Source organism: Panulirus ornatus, chromosome 1 (assembly GCF_036320965.1).
Source record: "Panulirus ornatus isolate Po-2019 chromosome 1, ASM3632096v1, whole genome shotgun sequence".
NCBI lineage: Eukaryota > Metazoa > Arthropoda > Malacostraca > Decapoda > Palinuridae > Panulirus > Panulirus ornatus.
The window spans coordinates 92,879,552-92,899,370 of record NC_092224.1 but is presented as its reverse complement, the minus strand read 5'-3'; the positions used below and the strand labels follow the sequence as shown (position 1 = coordinate 92,899,370).

Here is a 19,819-nt window from a genome sequence, read left to right as displayed (position 1 = left end):
CTGGAAAGTGTTCAATAGTATCATTAAAGGGTTAGTATAACAGGAAGACCAACTGCGACATTGGGAAAACGGTGGAAGAATAATAAGAGGGAGAGGAATGGTGGATGAATCCATGGAATGGCAAAGATGAGGGAGGCATGTACAGACAGGAATAAGAAGACTCTTTTGCCTAGGCCAACCCCTTGATGGGAGTTCACAAAGGAAACGGGTGTGAGACATATAGATAGGTAGATGAACAGATTGACTTATGAACTGGGTCCAGATATCTAACCTGTTCATGACCTGGGGACCCCATGTCTCCATCAATTAAGTATGCTTAGTATAAAAAAAAAAGCCAATTACCTGAGCTGCCAACATAGCAGCATAAGGAGAGGACTCATCACGATCTGCCTTAACTTTCTGTCCTCCAGTCACACGGACAATGGTTTCACGCCCAGAAAGATCAGTCACGTGGACAAAAGTGTCATTGTAGCTGGCATAGATATGACAGACGGCAAATACTTTTTCACCATCAAGTACTTGTGGACCAAGCTGGACCTGCACCTCCTCCTTCTGAACTTTTCCTTTACGAGGAGCCATAGTTTATCTGCAACAATCATGAGATAAATGCAAGATATAAAATTACTAAGTCACACCCAATTCATTCAAATACAAAAACCTTTTTCATTCTATTTTTCTTTTATAAAATCAAAAACCTTTTTTCATTCTATTTTTCTTTTATAAAATCAAAGAGCCTAAAAAAGTTTTGTCATGATATAGGCTTATCCAAAAATTTTGTCAAAATACTTATCAGAAGGAAGCCATCTTTGATTCACTCCATAAAAACTTTCATACCTCTACTCTACACCAAATAAGGTATCTGGTTCACTAGAAACTTTGAATTAATCTACCTTCTGAGGTTACATCAAAACACAATGAAATGTGCCAATGCCTGAAAGAAGGAATTATATATTTTGTCATTATAATCAAATGCCGTCTCCTGCATCTGCAAGGTAGCACATGGAAACAGACAAAAATGGCCCAACCCACCCACATACACACATATATACATAAATGCCCACACATATACATATACACAGACATGTACATATATATGTACACATGTATGTATCCATACTGGCTGCCTTCAACAATGCCCATCGTCATCCTGCCACACATGAAATAGCATTCCATCCCTTCCCCCTCCAGCGAGGCAGTGCCAGGAACATACAAAAAGGCCACATTTGTTGACACTCTGTCTCTAGCTGTCACATCTAATGCACCAAAACGACAACTCCCTTTCCACATCCAGGTCTCATAGACCTTTCCATGGTTTACCCCAGATGCTTCACATGCCCTGGTTCAGTCCATTGACAGCACATTGACCCCAGTATAACACATCATTCCAATTCGATCTATTCCTTGCACACCTTTCACCCTCCTGTATTTCCAGGCCTCAATTGCTCAAAATCTTTTTCACTCCATCCTTCCACCTCCAATTTGGTCTCCTGCTTTACCTTCTTCCCTCCCATTTGATCTTGTCTTACGCACTTTATTTACCTCCTTCCAAAACTTTTTATTCTCCCTAAAATTTCATGATACTCTCTCACTCCAACTCTCATTTGCCCTATTTTTCACCTCCTGCACCTTTCTCATGACCTCCTCCTGCTTTCTTTTATATATCTCCCAGTCATTTGCACTAATTCCCTGCAAAAATCATCCAAACGCTTCTCTCTTCTCTTTCACTAACAATCTTATCAATAATACAACACATCCATCAATGCTTCACAATAATTTGTGTACAGTCTAATTTCTGAGGTTGTACAAAATAAAAATAATGGGATGACCAAAATATAATGTGTCTGGCAGCCTTTATGTTAGATACCTCGCTGAAGCTGGGGTAGCAATGCTGTTTCCTGGAGGACAGGGTAGCGCCAGCAATGGATGAAGGCAAGCAAGTATGAATATGTACATGTGTATATATATATATACACACACACACACATATATATATACAAATGGATTTGTATGTAGCATTTATGGATCTGGAGAAGGCATATGATAGAGTTGATAGAGATGTTCTGTGGAAGGTATTAAGAATATATGGTGTGGGAGGCAAGTTGTTAGAAGCAGTGAAAAGTTTTTATCGAGGATGTAAGGCATGTGTACCTGCAGGAAGAGAGGAAAGTGATTGGTTCTCAGTGAATGTAGGTTTGCGGCAGGGGTGTGTGATGTCTCCATGGTTGTTTAATTTGTTTATGGATGGGGCTGATAGGGAGGTGAATGCAAGAGTTTTGGAAAGAGGGGCAAGTATGAAGTCTGTTGTGGATGAGACAGCTTGGGAAGCGAGTCAGTTGTTGTTCGCTGATGATACAGCGCTGGTGGCTCATTCATGTGAGAAACTGCAGAAGCTGGTGACTGAGTTTGGTAAAGTGTGTGAAAGAAGAAAGTTAAGAGTAAATGTGAATAAGAGCAAGGTTATTAGGTACAGTAGGGTTGAGGGTCAAGTCAATTGGGAGGTAAGTTTGAATGGAGAAAAACTGATGGAAGTATTTGAATGGAGAAAAACTGGAGGAAGTAAAGTGTTTTAGATATCTGGGAGTGGATCTGGCAGCAGATGGAACCATGGAAGCGGAAGTGAATCATAGGGTGGGGGAGGCGGCAAAAATCCTGGGAGCCTTGAAGAATGTGTGGAGGTCGAGAACATTATCTTGGAAAGCAAAAATGGCTATGTTTGAAGGAATAGTGGTTCCAACAATGTTGTATGGTTGTGAGGCGTGGGCTATGGATAGAGTTGTGCGCAGGAGGGTGGATGTGCTGGAAATGAGATGTTTGAGGACAATGTGTGGTGTGAGGTGGTTTGATTGAGTAAGTAATGTAAGGGCAAGAGAGATGTGTGGAAATAAAGAGTGTGGTTGAGAGAGCAGAAGAGGGTGTTTTGAAATGGTTTGGGCACATGGAGAGAATGAATGAGGAAAGATTGACCAAGAGGATATATGTGTCGGAGGTGGAGGGAACGAGGAGAAGTGGGAGACCAAATTGGAGGTGGAAAGATGGAGTGAAAAAGATTTTGTGTGATCAGGGCCTGAACATGCAGGAGGGTGAAAGGAGGGCAAGGAATAGAGTAAATTGGATCGATGTGATATACCGGGATTGACATGCTGTCAATGGATTGAATCAGGGAATGTTAAGCATCTGGGGTAAACCATGGAAAGTTGTGTGGGGCCTGGATGTGGAAAGGGAGCTGTGGTTTCGGGCATTATTGCATGACAGCTAGAGACTGAGTGTGAACGAATGGGGCCTTTGTTATCTTTTCCTAGTGCTACCTCGCACACATGAGGGGGGAGGGGTATGGTATTCCATGTGTGGCGAGGTGGCGATGGGAATGAATAAGGGCAGACAGTGTGAATTGTGTGCATGGGTATATATGTATGTGTCTGTGTGTGTATATATATGTGTACATTGAGATGTATAGGTATGTATATTTGCGTGTGTGGATGTGTATGTATATACATTGTGTATGAGGGTGGGTTGGGCCATTTCTTTCGTCTGTTTCTGTGCGCTACCTCGCAAATGCGGGAGAAAGCGACAAAGCAAAATAAATAATAAATATATATATATATGAGTGGACTCATAGGAATATCTTGATCACGTGCAAAATTGTGATCCTTTCCAATATATATATATATATATATATATATATATATATATATATATATATATCTATATATCTATATATATATATATATATATATATATATATATATAGTGCCATTGTACAAAGGCAAAGGGGATAAGAGTGAGTGCTCAAATTACAGAGGTATAAGTTTGTTGAGTATTCCTGGTAAATTATATGGGAGGGTATTGATTGAGAGGGTGAAGGCATGTACAGAGCATCAGATTGGGGAAGAGCAGTGTGGTTTCAGAAGTGGCAGAGGATGTGTGGATCAGGTGTTTGCTATGAAGAATGTATGTGAGAAATACTTAGAAAAGCAAATGGATTTGTATGTAGCATTTATGGATCTGGAGAAGGCATATGATAGAGTTGATAGAGATGCTCTGTGGAAGGTATTAAGAATATATGGTGTGGGAGGCAAGTTGTTAGAAGCAGTGAAAAGTTTTTATCGAGGATGTAAGGCATGTGTACGTGTAGGAAGAGAGCAAAGTGATTGGTTCTCAGTGAATGTAGGTTTGCGGCAGGGGTGTGTGATGTCTCCATGGTTGTTTAATTTGTTTATGGATGGGGTTGTTAGGGAGGTGAATGCAAGAGTTTTGGAAAGAGGGGCAAGTATGAAGTCTGTTGGGGATGAGAGAGCTTGGGAAGTGAGTCAGTTGTTGTTCGCTGATGATACAGCGCTGGTGGATGAATTCATGTGAGAAACTGCAGAAGCTGGTGACTGAGTTTGGTAAAGTGTGTGAAAGAAGAAAGTTAAGAGTAAATGTGAATAAGTGCAAGGTTATTAGGTACAGTAGGGTTGAGGGTCAAGTCAATTGGGAGGTGAGTTAGAATGGAGAAAAACTGGAGGAAGTGAAGTATTTTAGTTATCTGGGAGTGGATCTGGCAGCGGATGGAACCATGGAAGCGGAAGTGGATCATAGGGTGGGGGAGGGGGCGAAAATTCTGGGAGCCTTGAAGAATGTGTGGAAGTCGAGAACATTATCTCGGAAAGCAAAAATGTGTATGTTTGAAGGAATAGTGGTTCCAACAATGTTGTATGGTTGCGAGGCGTGGGCTATGGATAGAGTGGTGCGCAGGAGGATGGATGTGCTGGAAATGAGATGTTTGAGGACAATGTGTGGTGTGAGGTGGTTTGATCGAGTAAGTAATGTAAGGATAAGAGAGATGTGTGGAAATAAAAAGAGCGTGGTTGAGAGAGCAGAAGAGGGTGTTTTGAAATGGTTTGGGCACATGGAGAGAATGAGTGAGGAAAGATAGATCAAGAGGATATATGTGTCGGAGGTGGAGGGAACGAGGAGAAGAGGGAGACCAAATTGGAGGTGGAAAGATGGAGTGAAAAAGATTTTGTGTGATCGGGGCCTGAACATGCAGGAGGGTGAAAGGAGGGCAAGGAATAGAGTGAATTGGAGCGATGTGGTATACCGGGGTTGACGTGCTGTCAGTGGATTGAATCAGGGCATGTGAAGCGTCTGGGGTGAACCATGGAAAGCTGTGTAGGTGTGTATATTTGCGTGTGTGGACGTATGTATATACATGTGCATGGGGGTGGGTTGGGCCATTTCTTTCGTCTGTTTCCTTGCGCTACCTCGCAAACGCGGGAGACAGAAAAAAAAAAAAAAAAAAAAAATATATATATATATATATAAGTATATAGGTATAAGTTTGTTGAGTATTCCTGGTAAATTATATGGGAGGGTATTGATTGAGAGGGTGAAGGCATGTACAGAGCATCAGATTGGGGAGGAGCAGTGTGGTTTCAGAAGTGGTAGAGGATGTGTGGATCAGGTGTTTGCTTTGAACAATGTATGTGAGAAATACTTAGAAAAGCAAATGGATTTGTATGTAGCATTTATGGATCTGGAGAAGGCATATGATAGAGTTGATAGAGATGCTCTGTGGAAGGTATTAAGAATATATGGTGTGGGAGGCAAGTTGTTAGAAGCAGTGAAAAGTTTTTATCGAGGATGTAAGGCATGTGTACGTGTAGGAAGAGAGCAAAGTGATTGGTTCTCAGTGAATGTAGGTTTGCGGCAGGGGTGTGTGATGTCTCCATGGTTGTTTAATTTGTTTATGGATGGGGTTGTTAGGGAGGTAAATGCAAGAGTTTTGGAAAGAGGGGCAAGTATGAAGTCTGTTGGGGATGAGAGAGCTTGGGAAGTGAGTCAGTTGTTGTTCGCTGATGATACAGCGCTGGTGGCTGATTCATGTGAGAAACTGCAGAAGCTGGTGACTGAGTTTGGTAAAGTGTGTGAAAGAAGAAAGTTAAGAGTAAATGTGAATAAGAGCAAGGTTATTAGGTACAGTAGGGTTGAGGGTCAAGTCAATTGGGAGGTGAGTTTGAATGGAGAAAAACTGGAGGAAGTGAAGTGTTTTAGATATCTGGGAGTGGATCTGGCAGCGGATGGAACCATGGAAGCGGAAGTGGATCATAGGGTGGGGGAGGGGGCGAAAATTCTGGGAGCCTTGAAGAATGTGTGGAAGTCGAGAACATTATCTCGGAAAGCAAAAATGTGTATGTTTGAAGGAATAGTGGTTCCAACAATGTTGTATGGTTGCGAGGCGTGGGCTATGGATAGAGTGGTGCGCAGGAGGATGGATGTGCTGGAAATGAGATGTTTGAGGACAATGTGTGGTGTGAGGTGGTTTGATCGAGTAAGTAATGTAAGGATAAGAGAGATGTGTGGAAATAAAAAGAGCGTGGTTGAGAGAGCAGAAGAGGGTGTTTTGAAATGGTTTGGGCACATGGAGAGAATGAGTGAGGAAAGATAGACCAAGAGGATATATGTGTCGGAGGTGGAGGGAACGAGGAGAAGAGGGAGACCAAATTGGAGGTGGAAAGATGGAGTGAAAAAGATTTTGTGTGATCGGGGCCTGAACATGCAGGAGGGTGAAAGGAGGGCAAGGAATAGAGTGAATTGGAGCGATGTGGTATACCGGGGTTGACGTGCTGTCAGTGGATTGAATCAGGGCATGTGAAGCGTCTGGGGTGAACCATGGAAAGCTGTGTAGGTGTGTATATTTGCGTGTGTGGACGTATGTATATACATGTGCATGGGGGTGGGTTGGGCCATTTCTTTCGTCTGTTTCCTTGCGCTACCTCGCAAACGCGGGAGACAGAAAAAAAAAAAAAAAAAAATATATATATATATATATATATATATATATATATATATATATAAGTATATAGGTATAAGTTTGTTGAGTATTCCTGGTAAATTATATGGGAGGGTATTGATTGAGAGGGTGAAGGCATGTACAGAGCATCAGATTGGGGAGGAGCAGTGTGGTTTCAGAAGTGGTAGAGGATGTGTGGATCAGGTGTTTGCTTTGAACAATGTATGTGAGAAATACTTAGAAAAGCAAATGGATTTGTATGTAGCATTTATGGATCTGGAGAAGGCATATGATAGAGTTGATAGAGATGCTCTGTGGAAGGTATTAAGAATATATGGTGTGGGAGGCAAGTTGTTAGAAGCAGTGAAAAGTTTTTATCGAGGATGTAAGGCATGTGTACGTGTAGGAAGAGAGCAAAGTGATTGGTTCTCAGTGAATGTAGGTTTGCGGCAGGGGTGTGTGATGTCTCCATGGTTGTTTAATTTGTTTATGGATGGGGTTGTTAGGGAGGTAAATGCAAGAGTTTTGGAAAGAGGGGCAAGTATGAAGTCTGTTGGGGATGAGAGAGCTTGGGAAGTGAGTCAGTTGTTGTTCGCTGATGATACAGCGCTGGTGGATGAATTCATGTGAGAAACTGCAGAAGCTGGTGACTGAGTTTGGTAAAGTGTGTGAAAGAAGAAAGTTAAGAGTAAATGTGAATAAGTGCAAGGTTATTAGGTACAGTAGGGTTGAGGGTCAAGTCAATTGGGAGGTGAGTTAGAATGGAGAAAAACTGGAGGAAGTGAAGTATTTTAGTTATCTGGGAGTGGATCTGGCAGCGGATGGAACCATGGAAGCGGAAGTGGATCATAGGGTGGGGGAGGGGGCGAAAATTCTGGGAGCCTTGAAGAATGTGTGGAAGTCGAGAACATTATCTCGGAAAGCAAAAATGTGTATGTTTGAAGGAATAGTGGTTCCAACAATGTTGTATGGTTGCGAGGCGTGGGCTATGGATAGAGTGGTGCGCAGGAGGATGGATGTGCTGGAAATGAGATGTTTGAGGACAATGTGTGGTGTGAGGTGGTTTGATCGAGTAAGTAATGTAAGGATAAGAGAGATGTGTGGAAATAAAAAGAGCATGGTTGAGAGAGCAGAAGAGGGTGTTTTGAAATGGTTTGGGCACATGGAGAGAATGAGTGAGGAAAGATAGATCAAGAGGATATATGTGTCGGAGGTGGAGGGAACGAGGAGAAGAGGGAGACCAAATTGGAGGTGGAAAGATGGAGTGAAAAAGATTTTGTGTGATCGGGGCCTGAACATGCAGGAGGGTGAAAGGAGGGCAAGAAATAGAGTGAATTGGAGTCATGTGGTATACAGGGGTTGACGTGCTGTCAGTGGATTGAAGCAAGGCATGTGAAGCGTCTGGGGTAAACCATGGAAAGCTGTGTAGGTATGTATATTTGCGTGTGTGGACGTGTGTATGTACATGTGTATGGGGGGGGGGGGGTTGGGCCATTTCTTTCGTCTGTTTCCTTGCGCTACCTCGCAGACGCGGGAGACAGCGACAAAGTATAAAAAAAAAAAAAAAAAAAAATATATATATATATATATATATATATATATATATATTTTTTTTTTCATTGTCCTCAAACATCTCATTTCCAGCACATCCACCCTCCTCCACACAACTCTATCTATAGCCCACGCCTTGCAACCATATAACACTGCTGGAACCACTATTCCTTCAAACATAGCCATTTTTGCTTTCCAAGATAACGTTCTCAATTTTCACACATTTTTCAACACTCAGAGAACTTTCGCCCCCTCCCCACCCTATGATTCACTTCCGCTTCCATGGTTCCATCTGCTGCCAAATCCATTCCCAGATATCTAAAACACTTCACTTCCTCCAGTTTTTCTCCATTCAAACTTACCTCCCAATTGACTTGTCCATCAACCCTACTGTACCTAATAACCTTGCTCTTATTCACATTTACTCTCGGCTTTCTTCTTTCACACACTTTGCTAAACTTCTGGTTTGATCGAGTAAGTAATGAAAGGGTAAGAGAGATGTGTGGTAATAATAAGAGTGCGGTTGAGAGAGCAGAAGAGGGTGTTTTGAAATGGTTTGGTTACATGGAGAGAATGAGCGAGGAAAGATTGATAAAGAGTATATATGTGTCAGAGGTGGAGGGAACAAGTAGAAGTGGGAGACCAAACTGGAGGTGGAAAGATGGAGTGAAAAAGATTTTGAGTGATTGGGGCCTGAACATGTAGGAGGGTGAAAGGCGTGCAAGGAATAGAGTGAATTGGAATGATGTGGTATATCGAGGTTGATGTGGTGTCAATGGATTGAACCAGGGAATGTGAAGCATCTGAGGTAAACCATGGAAAGTTTTGTAGGGCCTGGATGTGGAAAGGGAGTAGTGGTTTCGGTGCATTATACATGACAGCTAGAGACTGTGAATGCATGTGGCCTTTGTTGTCTTTTCCTAGCGCTAACTCACTAAAGAATGATATCAACGTGTGGTAAATCCCACACGTTGATATCATTCTTTACAGTGACCAACAACGTACCATAAATTATGCAAGAAAACTCACTTCAGTCTTGTAATACAGTAACATCTCTAAAAGCATGGACTGGTGATACACTGGGCAGCATAAGAGCATAAGGACTGACAACATTGCAAGAGGCCTACTATCCCATGCTATGCAGGTCCTGAGTCTGTCCACCCTACAACCAACAGCCTGAACCCATACATACATCCAACCTTCGTTTAAAGCTAAAGACCTAGCTCCCACTACTGTACTTGGCAACTTGTTCCATAAATCTACTACCCTATTCCTGAACCAATATTTACCCACATCCGACTTGAATATTTTCTAATTTGAATCCATTATTTCTTGTCCAATCCGGTGGTGCCATTCTAAGAACTTTATTCATATCATCCTCGCTAACACCCTTCACCCATTGAACAACTTCAATCACATCCCCTCAAACTCTCCTCCTCTAAAGAGAGCATAATTCACTCCCTCCAAACCTTCTTTATAAGTGAGGTTTCTAATGCCTGGGACCATTTTTGTTAGTCGCCTTTGCACTCTCTCTAAACAATCTATATCAACTTCATAATATGGAGCCCAAAACTGTACCGCATAATCCAAATGTCTCTCTAACACAAGATGAAATTGCAATACGCAAGATAAAAGTTGCAGTCCCATTAATGAATCCTAACATCTGATTAACCTTATTACACATTCTAATACATTGTTGCAGCAGCTTAAGATCCTTGCTCACAAGAACCCCTAAATCTCTTTCGCATTCTGTTTTACCAATAGTAATATCGTCCAGTTTGCAATCAGTGTTCCTGTCTTCATCAACACTAAGTGCTATGCGTTTATTCATGTTGAATTTCATTTTCCATGTGCCCGCCCATTCTGATAATCAGTTGATGTCCCTCCGTAACTTCACTGAATTTTCAAGTCAGTTACGGCCCAGATCTTTGTATCATCGTCAAATCTAGTGAAGTCGCTCGTTATTCCCATTTCTAAATCGTTAATATATATAACTAACAAGAGCGGTTTTAAAGTCTTATACAATGGCGTCACAGCAGCAAACATGTTTCTCTACAGTTTTACGTAATAAAGACACACACTAATGAAGACTCCTGGATAAAGGAACCCTGAAATATCATCTATAATTAAGTAAACATAATTGTATACATGTATTCGAGTGTGTCGCCATAAGACACAATGTGAAATTTACAACACGAGGGCGTTCATATCTTTGAGATCCCAGCTGTATTACTATAATGTAGCTAACTTAAGACTTTTCACGAGTGAAACATTGTCATGTTCCCTTTTAGTTTGTATCCTTACTTATCTTGGCAAAACTGAGGCCTTTATGTTTCTAAACGATAGAAACACTAATGAGCCCGCAATACCAGGGTAACCAACCAGAAGCTTCTTCATAGTAACACTATGCGTTAAGCTACAACCATGAATGTCATATTCTACCAACCAAACACAATCTTACGGTTATCTTCAACTTGGTAAATTCATCCACAGAGAACAAGTCACACTTTCAATTTATAATACTTGTGAAAAGTCAACGTAAATGTTTGTAGTTGTCAGTGTCCTGCCATGCCCTAAAGGTCGTCCTTCTAAATCCTTTAAATCACAGTAATCGCCCATTTCAGGAGACTATATTATATATGATACTCACATGTAATAGTCCTTCAACTGCAATGTACCAATATCAGAGGTTAATAACCACCGATGACTAGGGAATTTACCGATATGTGTCGTGATACTCACATAACGATTCAGAGGTACCTAACGTACCCTGGGGAAGGAAGGAACACTGGAACTGTTTAGACGTACGGCAATTCTAGAGCAACTAAACATTAGTTTTGTAAAAATATCAATTCAATTTATATTCATATAAATAAGCCTTTATTTGCCTACTCATACTTATATATGCAACCAAATTATCATTTTGATTTATCAGGTAAAAATTACAAGCAATATCTATTCAATTCATACCTAATGTACAACTTTTCTGTAATAGCACCTGTTAGCTGACAAAATTTTAGGATTGGGTACCATTATAATTACATACGGTTGTATAGTTATTGTCAAGAAATCTGCTAAATAAAACCAATATTAAAAATGCCTTCTGCAATGCCTCATTCTCCATAATATTTACAAGATTTTGGGCTCACGATCGACAGAGGACAAAATAGTATTGGAACATGAAGATTTGTTTGTTATCGAGAGAAGAAAGGACAAACAAAAGCGTTTGGTGATTTCTCGTTCTTTGTTTTCGGGTTTGAATAAGTCAGAATGTTCGAGTGATTGTCGTGCGGCCATTTTAACGTTATTGCCTATGGCGTCGAGATTACAGGAACATTATTAGCGTTGAAAAATTCTTAAACATGTCTGAGAGGATGTCTTTTGTCTCAAGGATCAGCTGTCTGATGACCGAACTCCGAGGACTCTGACCCTGGAGCTGGCACATTCCCCTTCTCTGTGATGATGGCACTGCTATTTCAGTTACGTAGGTTCTCTAGTGGGCCTACAGTCTCCCAGTGATACGATTGTAATCGAAAATGTGTAAGAATGTTTGGATTTTGAACCCACAACGAATTTGGTATGTATATATACTTCTGTAACCTAAGGATTCGCGCCTTGGTAAACTCGTTCATAGTTTATCACAAGATGGGTAAATGTACCCACATCAAGACTTTACTAAGAGTTTAATATCAAGAAATGTAGACAAAGGGCCACTCGGAGTACTCGAGGCCATGACAGAGGAAGGTGATGGGTTGCCAGCAGTGACTGTGACTTGAGTTTTGAATTGTAAACACAGTAGTCATATCTACAGGCTGTTGAAAATGTTTACTTCTGTTTAGTGAGTGTATGCATGTAGTGTATATACATTTATAGGGGATAACTGTTAGCACTTTCAGTATAGTAGTCAGTTATTGTATTGGTGAATGAATTGGTGCTGGAGGTATTAAATACGTGTAGTGATATACTGTAAATTTTGTCATGTATAAGAAGCAAACTGAGATGAGAGTTTTGTTATTTGAAATAGGTTAAAGACTGTTTTGGCATGGTAGTCTAGTACATTGAAACTGACCAGGACCAACCAAAGTAGACCAAAACCAGTTTACTCAACATGACACCTAATTGATTATCTTAAAACCAAGTGGGATAGCTTAATAAAACAGAAGTATTAGAAAATTGGTTAACTTAAAACCAAGTGGGATAGCTTAATAAAACAGAAGTATTAGAAACAGAGGCATTCGTTTCATAAGAAGATGAGCTTTGAAACCAAAATATATTACATAAACCTTGAAGTAAGTCCACATTAAGAGTATGAAAATGAAGTGTAATAACATGATCTTTTTATGATTATTTCAGTTATAATGTCATAAGAATATAAGATTGAGTAAACATATTTATATAACCAACCAGGCTTTGAAGGCATAACATACAGGAAGAAATAGAAGTGTATAGGTTTATCAAAATGTAGATTTCAAATGGTTATAGGGGATTTGATTGAGGTGCATGCAATTAAACAGGAAAGTATGACTCAAGAGGACAGAAAAGGACACAAGTATAAGGTTTATAAGTAATTTTTTAGGCTAAATTGAAGGTAGAACTCTGTCTACCCCAGTCCAGTAACTGGGGACAGGTTAGTTTTAGGTCAGTTTCAATAGGTAATGTTGGATTTTGTCCAGCATTAGGTTTTCAGTAGGTTTCAGTGAGTTCTGATAAGTTCTGGACAGTTTCATCATATTGGACAATTAACTTTGGTAGTCTATGACCTTGACTGAAACTGAGTAATTATGTAGATAAAGGGTACACTGTATCACATCTGCCTTGGAAATATCATTAACTTTTTATTGCAATGGTAGCATACTTCATAGAGAAGTAAATCAGAATTTTATCTTTTATTTTTATCATATATTCATTGTAGGAAGGGAAGGACTGTGAAGGCAAGGGAAAATGTCAAATTGTGTACAAGTAGGTGAAACACAGCACCAGTGAATACCTCACCTAATTTCTACAAGTGGCTATGATATACCATAATTTGCAGCATTATTGTAGTTAGAATTTATGAACATTAATGGTGTCTTCTGCATCCTACCATGTACAGTATGTGCACTGAGTTGTATTCTCATAGAATGCATTTATGTGTTTGAATGTATTAATAGTTAAACCTTAATCCTACCAGTACCTATATGTGAAATGAAACCATAGTAATGCATTTTTGAAATACACACTAAAATTAATCCCAGCTGCTACATAAAATTTGGATGGAAATTTTTCATAGGTTCTGTTGATGTATTTTATGTAATCTTATGTTAACCCATTGTTTCCCTTGGTTTTCATAGCAGTCCCCAATGTCCTTTTTTTATGGTGAAGGCTTCCATCATGGACAAAAGTCCGTATCAAGGCGGAGCCTTAATTGAAATATAGAGAAACTTATGAAACGGAAAAATAAAAGACAAGGGAAAGTATTAAAGATATTGGGGGAAGTGAAAAACCTGTCTTTTGAAATGTACCAGGTCATAGTTATTGGGAAAGACATGAGAAAGTAGAGAGTTCCAAAGCTTTGATGTATAGGGAAAGAAGCAGGTATCAAAATTATGAAACGGAAAAATAAAAGACAAGGGAAAGTATTAAGAATATTGAGGGGAAGTGAAAAACCTGTCTTTTGAAATGTGCCAGGTTATAGTTATTGGGAAAGACATGAGAAAGTAGAGAGTTCCAAAGCCTTGATTAGTAGGGAAAGAAGCAGGTATCAAAACGCCCCACCCTTGAATGACCAGTGGCCACACAATAATCATGTGATGCAGCAGCTTACTGATATTGCGTGGTCTAGCTAATGGTTTGGGCACTCAAGCTGCCGGCCCTTGGGAGCAAAAACCAAATGATACTGATAGAAGAGGGAAAGTAAACCAGCATTGTGGCTTAGGGCAAGGGGGTCAAGTTTGGAAGTTGGCTTCGGACAATTTATAAGTCAGACGCTTTCAACTCAACTCTGTCAAGTAAGGATGTAGAGCTAAAACTCCATGCAAGGATGAATCAATGTCTTGTATAAACGAAGCTGCTGTTCAAAAGAGAAGTTTCAGCATCTAAACAGGACACACAGTTTCGTAGAGGCTGACTTAGCTATTCCTGTAATTTGGGATTCCCAAGAAAGAGTGGATATTAAAGTAATAACAAGTATGTTCATTGAGTCAAGAGGTGGAATTACGGAACCATCAAAGGAGACACAAGTGTTGTGAAGAGTTTTCAATAGAGAGATGGGTAGAAATTGGGTCTTGGAGGCATTAAACTTCACAAGATTTTGTGTACCCCACTTAGGTATCCTGACCAAGTCTGAGTTTATTGAGGAAGCTGTGTCAAGACAAGATAAGAATTGAGTGAGAGAAGAGGGAGCAAAAATAAAGGATGTGGATGAATACGTGCTGAGTTGTCAGAATATGAGTGCATTGGATTATTTGTGAAGGAGAGGAAATCAATGAAAAAAAAGGAGAAAAAGTGTAGTAGGGGATAGGACAGAACCTTGAAGGACACTGCTGTTGATGGAGAAAAGAACAGATATAGAGCGGCTTGGAGAGGAAGCTAAATATGAAGGAGCAAAGTGAGGGAGGGGAGCTTAGAGGTGAGACTCTGATGCCACACCCAGTCAAAAGCCTTAGATATGACTCCCCAAAATCTTTCAGGGATGGTGACCAGACATTGGTAAGATAGGAAAGAATATCACCAGTGTATTACGCCTTACGGGAACCATACTGGTGATCAGAGAGAAGACTGCTTTTCAAGGTGTCTAAGGATATGAGAGTTGAGGAGGGATTCAAAGACTTGGGAAATGGTGGATGTCAAAGTAATAGGATAGTAGTTAATGGGATCAGAATGTTCACCCTTCCTAGGGTGGGGATGTATCAATGCATGCTTCCAAGAAATAGTTTTGCTTTTTAAGCAGAAACAGAACAGACGAGCAAGCACAGGTGCAAATTCAGAGGCACACTTTTTCAGTACTCGGGGACGGATGCCATCAAGACCATAGGCCTTGCTTGTGTCTAGAGAAAGAAGCACTTTTTGGACAGTCCGAAAAGAGATTATAGGAAGAGGCATAGGATTATTAAGAGGAGCATCTGAGGGTGAAGAAATATTAGTCATTCAAGGTGGAATTGAAGAGAAATGGGAATCAGAGTTGATTTGTCTATGGGAGAGATAGATGTTGTACCATCAGAATGGAAAAGTGAAGGAAAGGTAGAGATACAAAAGTTAAGAGATGCTCTAATCTAAAGACCAGAAAGACCTGTCATTGGATGATGAGGAGAGGTTATCACTCTTCCTTTGAATAAAGGACACTTTGCCTCACAGATAACATGCTTGCAGCGATTACGGACAGTGATAAAAGCCGAACAGAAGCCAGAGTATGGAAAGTTTTTCCAGGCCCGATATGCCTGATCCCTTGACTGAATGGCCTCAGAACAGGAACGGTTGAACCATGGATTGAATGAAGGAGTTGTCTAGGAGGAAGAGGGGATGAATGCTTCCATTCTTACAAGAATAACCTCTGCTGTGTGTTTGGCAGAGACAGAAGCATCACCACATGAGACAGTAATTTACCCAAGGAAAGTCAGAAAAGAAGTTACTTAAGTTATTCTAGCCGGTTTTGTTGAGGTGCTAGTATTTACGCTTAGAAGGGGCTGCTGGAGGATGATTCCCCATTAGAATAGATACATTTATGAGAGTGTGACCAGATGAATCAATTAGGGTCAAAATTGTGTATTTACAGCATGATGGACTAAAAGGTGAAAAACAAATCTAAAACATGAGGAGAGTGTTCACAGCAGTCAGGAATATGAGTAAGATGGGAGATAATTGGCTCTAAATCTTTGAGAATGGAAAACATGAGGGCTTCAATCTATCCACCATCCTTATGGAAGGAATTCAACCATTCCCTATGGTGAACTTTGAAATCCCTGAGGAAGAGGATCTCGGCCTGTTGGTGAGAGGATGTCACAGTCTTATGGCAGGAGTTTAGATAGTTGAAGAAGGATATAAGATTTGTAGAATTACGGGAGTAATAGGCAAAATGGGAAAAATGGCAGTAGAGAGAGACAGACCTTGAGCCAGATAACATCAAAGTTTAGGGACTCAAGGTCCTTGAGGCATCAACAGGTATTTTGATGTTGGAATAAGCACAAGCACCACCTTTTAATTGGAATCGTGAGTTGAGGTTATAATTAGATATGGAAAAAGGACTAGTGAGAACATCATTAGACAACTGTGTCTGAGAGAAGTAAGAGATCAGGAGAGGCACTAGACAGATGTTCAAATACAGAGAGGTTACTAGAGAGACCACATATGTTGGTATAGTGAATAGAAAGAGGATGGTTTAACAGAGAGGGAAAGGTCATGGGAGGGGCCGGTACTACTATTGCCTAAGCCCTCCCTCTCATTGGCAGTAGTCATGCAGAAACCTGGAGATGCTTAGCACTTATGATGCCAGGGACTAGGGACTATAGATTTGATGATACTTATAAATGTTTTGAGGGGACAGGAATAGGCAAGAGTACTTATGTGAAAAAAGTTATAATACAAAGCAAGGTTTGAGTAGGGACTGGGGACTAGATTTGATGGACTCTCATGATGATACTTATAAATGTTTTGAGGGGACAGGAATAGGCAAGAGTATTTATGTGAAAATGTACTAGCCCGGTAGTCCGTTTTTGATGATACAAAGAAAGACCAGCAATCCTGACATGGAGAGTGTAAGGTGGTTCCGGGCACCAGTTTAATGCTTCTCAGTCAGGATGGTAGTATTACCCTGGGCAGCTATTGTCAGCTACTTAATGGGTTGCTCTAAGGGTAGAGGACTGGATAATCCTTAAGCTAGCTGGGGTACTGGGAGGGGCCAGTATGCTACTACCTGAACTCCCCTCTCACTGGTGGCAGTCACACAATATAGTCAGAGGAGTATGCCTCAATTTTTTTTTTTTTTTTTTTTTTTTGGGGGGGGGGGGGTCATTACTGTACTATCTGAGCCCTCCATCTTGCTGGCAGCAGGATCAGGTGGTAAATATATATATATGTTCATTGTCTTGCTTACAGTCCGAGACACTAGCTCTACCTCATGATCTTTAGCATGTCACACACTTCACTACTAATATCTTTCAATCCTCTTGTCTTATTTACTTTCCCCCTATACCACACTTCACTCAGTCTCTGTTAAGAACTTCTCACTGTTTTCTTTGGAGAGGATGTAATATGAGGAAGTTGAGAGTTAATATAAACAAAGACCATGTTATAAGGTGCATCACAGGACGAGATGATGTTTTAAGATTAAAAGAGAAAGTTTTCCAATTCACTCTCCCTAGTTATATTGTTTTTCATACATTGCACTACTATTGCAAAGCAAAGTTTACCGATGTTCTTTAGATTTGTGGAGCCCATAAACCATATTTTTTCCCACAGAACTTGTGTATTATTATACTTAATTGCTGTATCCCACATCAGCAAGGTAGTGCCAGGAAACAGATGAAGAATGGCCCGTCCACTCGTATACACGTGTATATACATAAACACCCATACACCCACATATATATATACATTTACATATCAACATATACACATATACATATAAACACATGTACATATTATTACTTGCTTGTCTTTTATCCATTCCTGTCACTATCCTGCCTCACAGGAAACAGCTCAATACCCCTTGCTTCAGCAAGGTAGCCCCAGGAAATCAGACAAAAAAAAGCCACATTTGTTCACTCCCAGTCTCTACCCATAATGTGTAATGCACCGAAACCACAGCTTCCTATCCACATTCAGGCCTCACACATGGTTTACCCAAGATGTTTCACATGCCCTGGTTCAGTCCATTAACATCACATCGACCCCGGTACACCACATTGCTCCAATTCACTCATATATTTATCTAATTTGGTAAATGAAAATTGATTCATCAGTTTCCCACAATGACAATATTTATCCACTCATCTGAAAAATCTTAATTGGTATTGTTTAACAGTGTGTATTTAATGTCTTCAGATTTAGGTAAAGCTGAAGTGGGAGATTAACTTAGAGGTGGAAGAAAGGAGCGAAAAAGGTTTTGAGCAAATCAGGACCTGAATATACAGGGGGGTGAAAGGTGTGCAAGGAATAGAGTGAATTGGAACAATGTGGTATACTGGGGTCAATGGGCTGTCAATGGATTGAACCAGGGCATGTAAAGTGTCTGGGGTAAACCATGGAAAGTATTGTGGGGCCTGGAAGTGGAAGTGGAGCTGTGGTTTCGGTGCATTGCACATGACAGATAGAGACAGTGTGAACGAATGTGGCCTATGTTGTCTTTTCCTAACGCTACCTGACATAAGTGTGCGGGGGGGGGGGGGGGGGATGATGTTATTTCATGTGTGGCAGGGTGGTAACAGGAATGGGTGAAGGCAGCAAGTATGAATATGTACACTTATATGTATATGTTTATGTATGTATATGTTGAAATGTATTGGTATGTATATGTGCTTGTGTTGGCATTTATGCATATACATGTGTATGTGGTTGGTTGGGTTGTTCTTTCACCTGTTTCCTTGTGCTACCTCACTAACGTGAAAGATGGCGATATCAGCAAGAAACAACTGACTTCCCAATCCTCCCCCCCCCTTCCCATTCCCATTCCTAGCAGACTAATTACTTGCTCTTCTCTTCAAGAGTCCTGCATTTATCTCCCTCTCCGACCCATCCAGAAACAAATTATACAGCCATTGTCACAACACACACCCCTGCCACAGACCCACGTTCACCTGGAACTGCTCTCCCTCCTCTACCCACACTCACTCCTTAAACTTGTGATAAAAATTTCTCAATGTTTCAAGTAGCTTTCCTCCCACACCATATACTTGCAAGACCTTTCCCAAGGCTTCTCAATCGAGCATATCATATGCTTTCTCCAGATCCATAAATGCCACTTATAGATTCATCTTTTTTCTGAGTATTTCTCACACATATTCTCTAAAACAAACACCTGATCCACTTATGTTCTGCCCCTCTTGAAACTATTATTGTTCCTCTCTAAGCAAATTCTCTCTACATGCCTTCACCCTCTCATTCACCACTCTCCCATACAACTTACCAGGTACATGCAACAAATTTTTACCTCTGTATTTGAACTTTCACCCTCGTCTTCTCATGCCTTTACGAAATGGCATTATGCATGCTTTCTGCCAATCCCAGGCACCTCACCATGATCCATACCTACATGGAAACTCCAAACCATTCAGCAACATAACCCCCATTCTTAAGAAATTCAGTTGCAGTACCACGCACTCCACCCACCTTGTTACATTTCATCTTAAGCAAGGCTTTCACCTCTTCTTCCCTCTTCACCAAACCACTTTCCATGACTCTTTTCACATACCTTCCAGACCCTAATACCATATCATCAAACACACTCAACAGTCCTCCAGTAGATTTACTCCATCTCCACACCTCATCATTACTTGTTACCGCTTCTCCATTTGCACTCTCTAC

General features: G+C 40.6%; 2 protein-coding genes across 9 annotated transcripts in view; one reads left to right on the top strand and one right to left on the bottom strand.

Moving 5' to 3' along the window:
* The window catches only part of LOC139751028 (small ribosomal subunit protein uS11), a 29,725-nt gene extending 18,539 nt beyond the window's left edge, over positions 1–11,186 (bottom strand). The window contains exons 1-2 of one of the 2 annotated variants that reach the window (XM_071666144.1): positions 11,066–11,186; positions 343–586 (exon numbers count right to left, since the gene is read on the bottom strand). In XM_071666144.1, the coding sequence (XP_071522245.1) occupies positions 343–579 (237 nt within the window). In that variant the 5' untranslated portion in view covers positions 580–586; positions 11,066–11,186. Of the gene's footprint in view, positions 1–342; positions 587–10,973 lie in introns of both variants that reach the window. The other variant, XM_071666134.1, reaches the window with a different exon arrangement.
* A 322-nt stretch (positions 11,187–11,508) lies between these two features.
* Positions 11,509–19,819, top strand: part of Dora (zinc finger SWIM domain-containing dorado) — a 302,025-nt gene continuing 293,714 nt past the window's right edge. For 6 of the 7 annotated variants that reach the window (XM_071666088.1, XM_071666070.1, XM_071666078.1 and 3 more), the window contains exon 1: positions 11,509–11,552. The gene's annotated coding sequence lies outside the window, so the exon portion shown is untranslated. Of the gene's footprint in view, positions 11,553–11,586; positions 11,901–19,819 lie in introns of those variants that run through there. The other variant, XM_071666060.1, reaches the window with a different exon arrangement.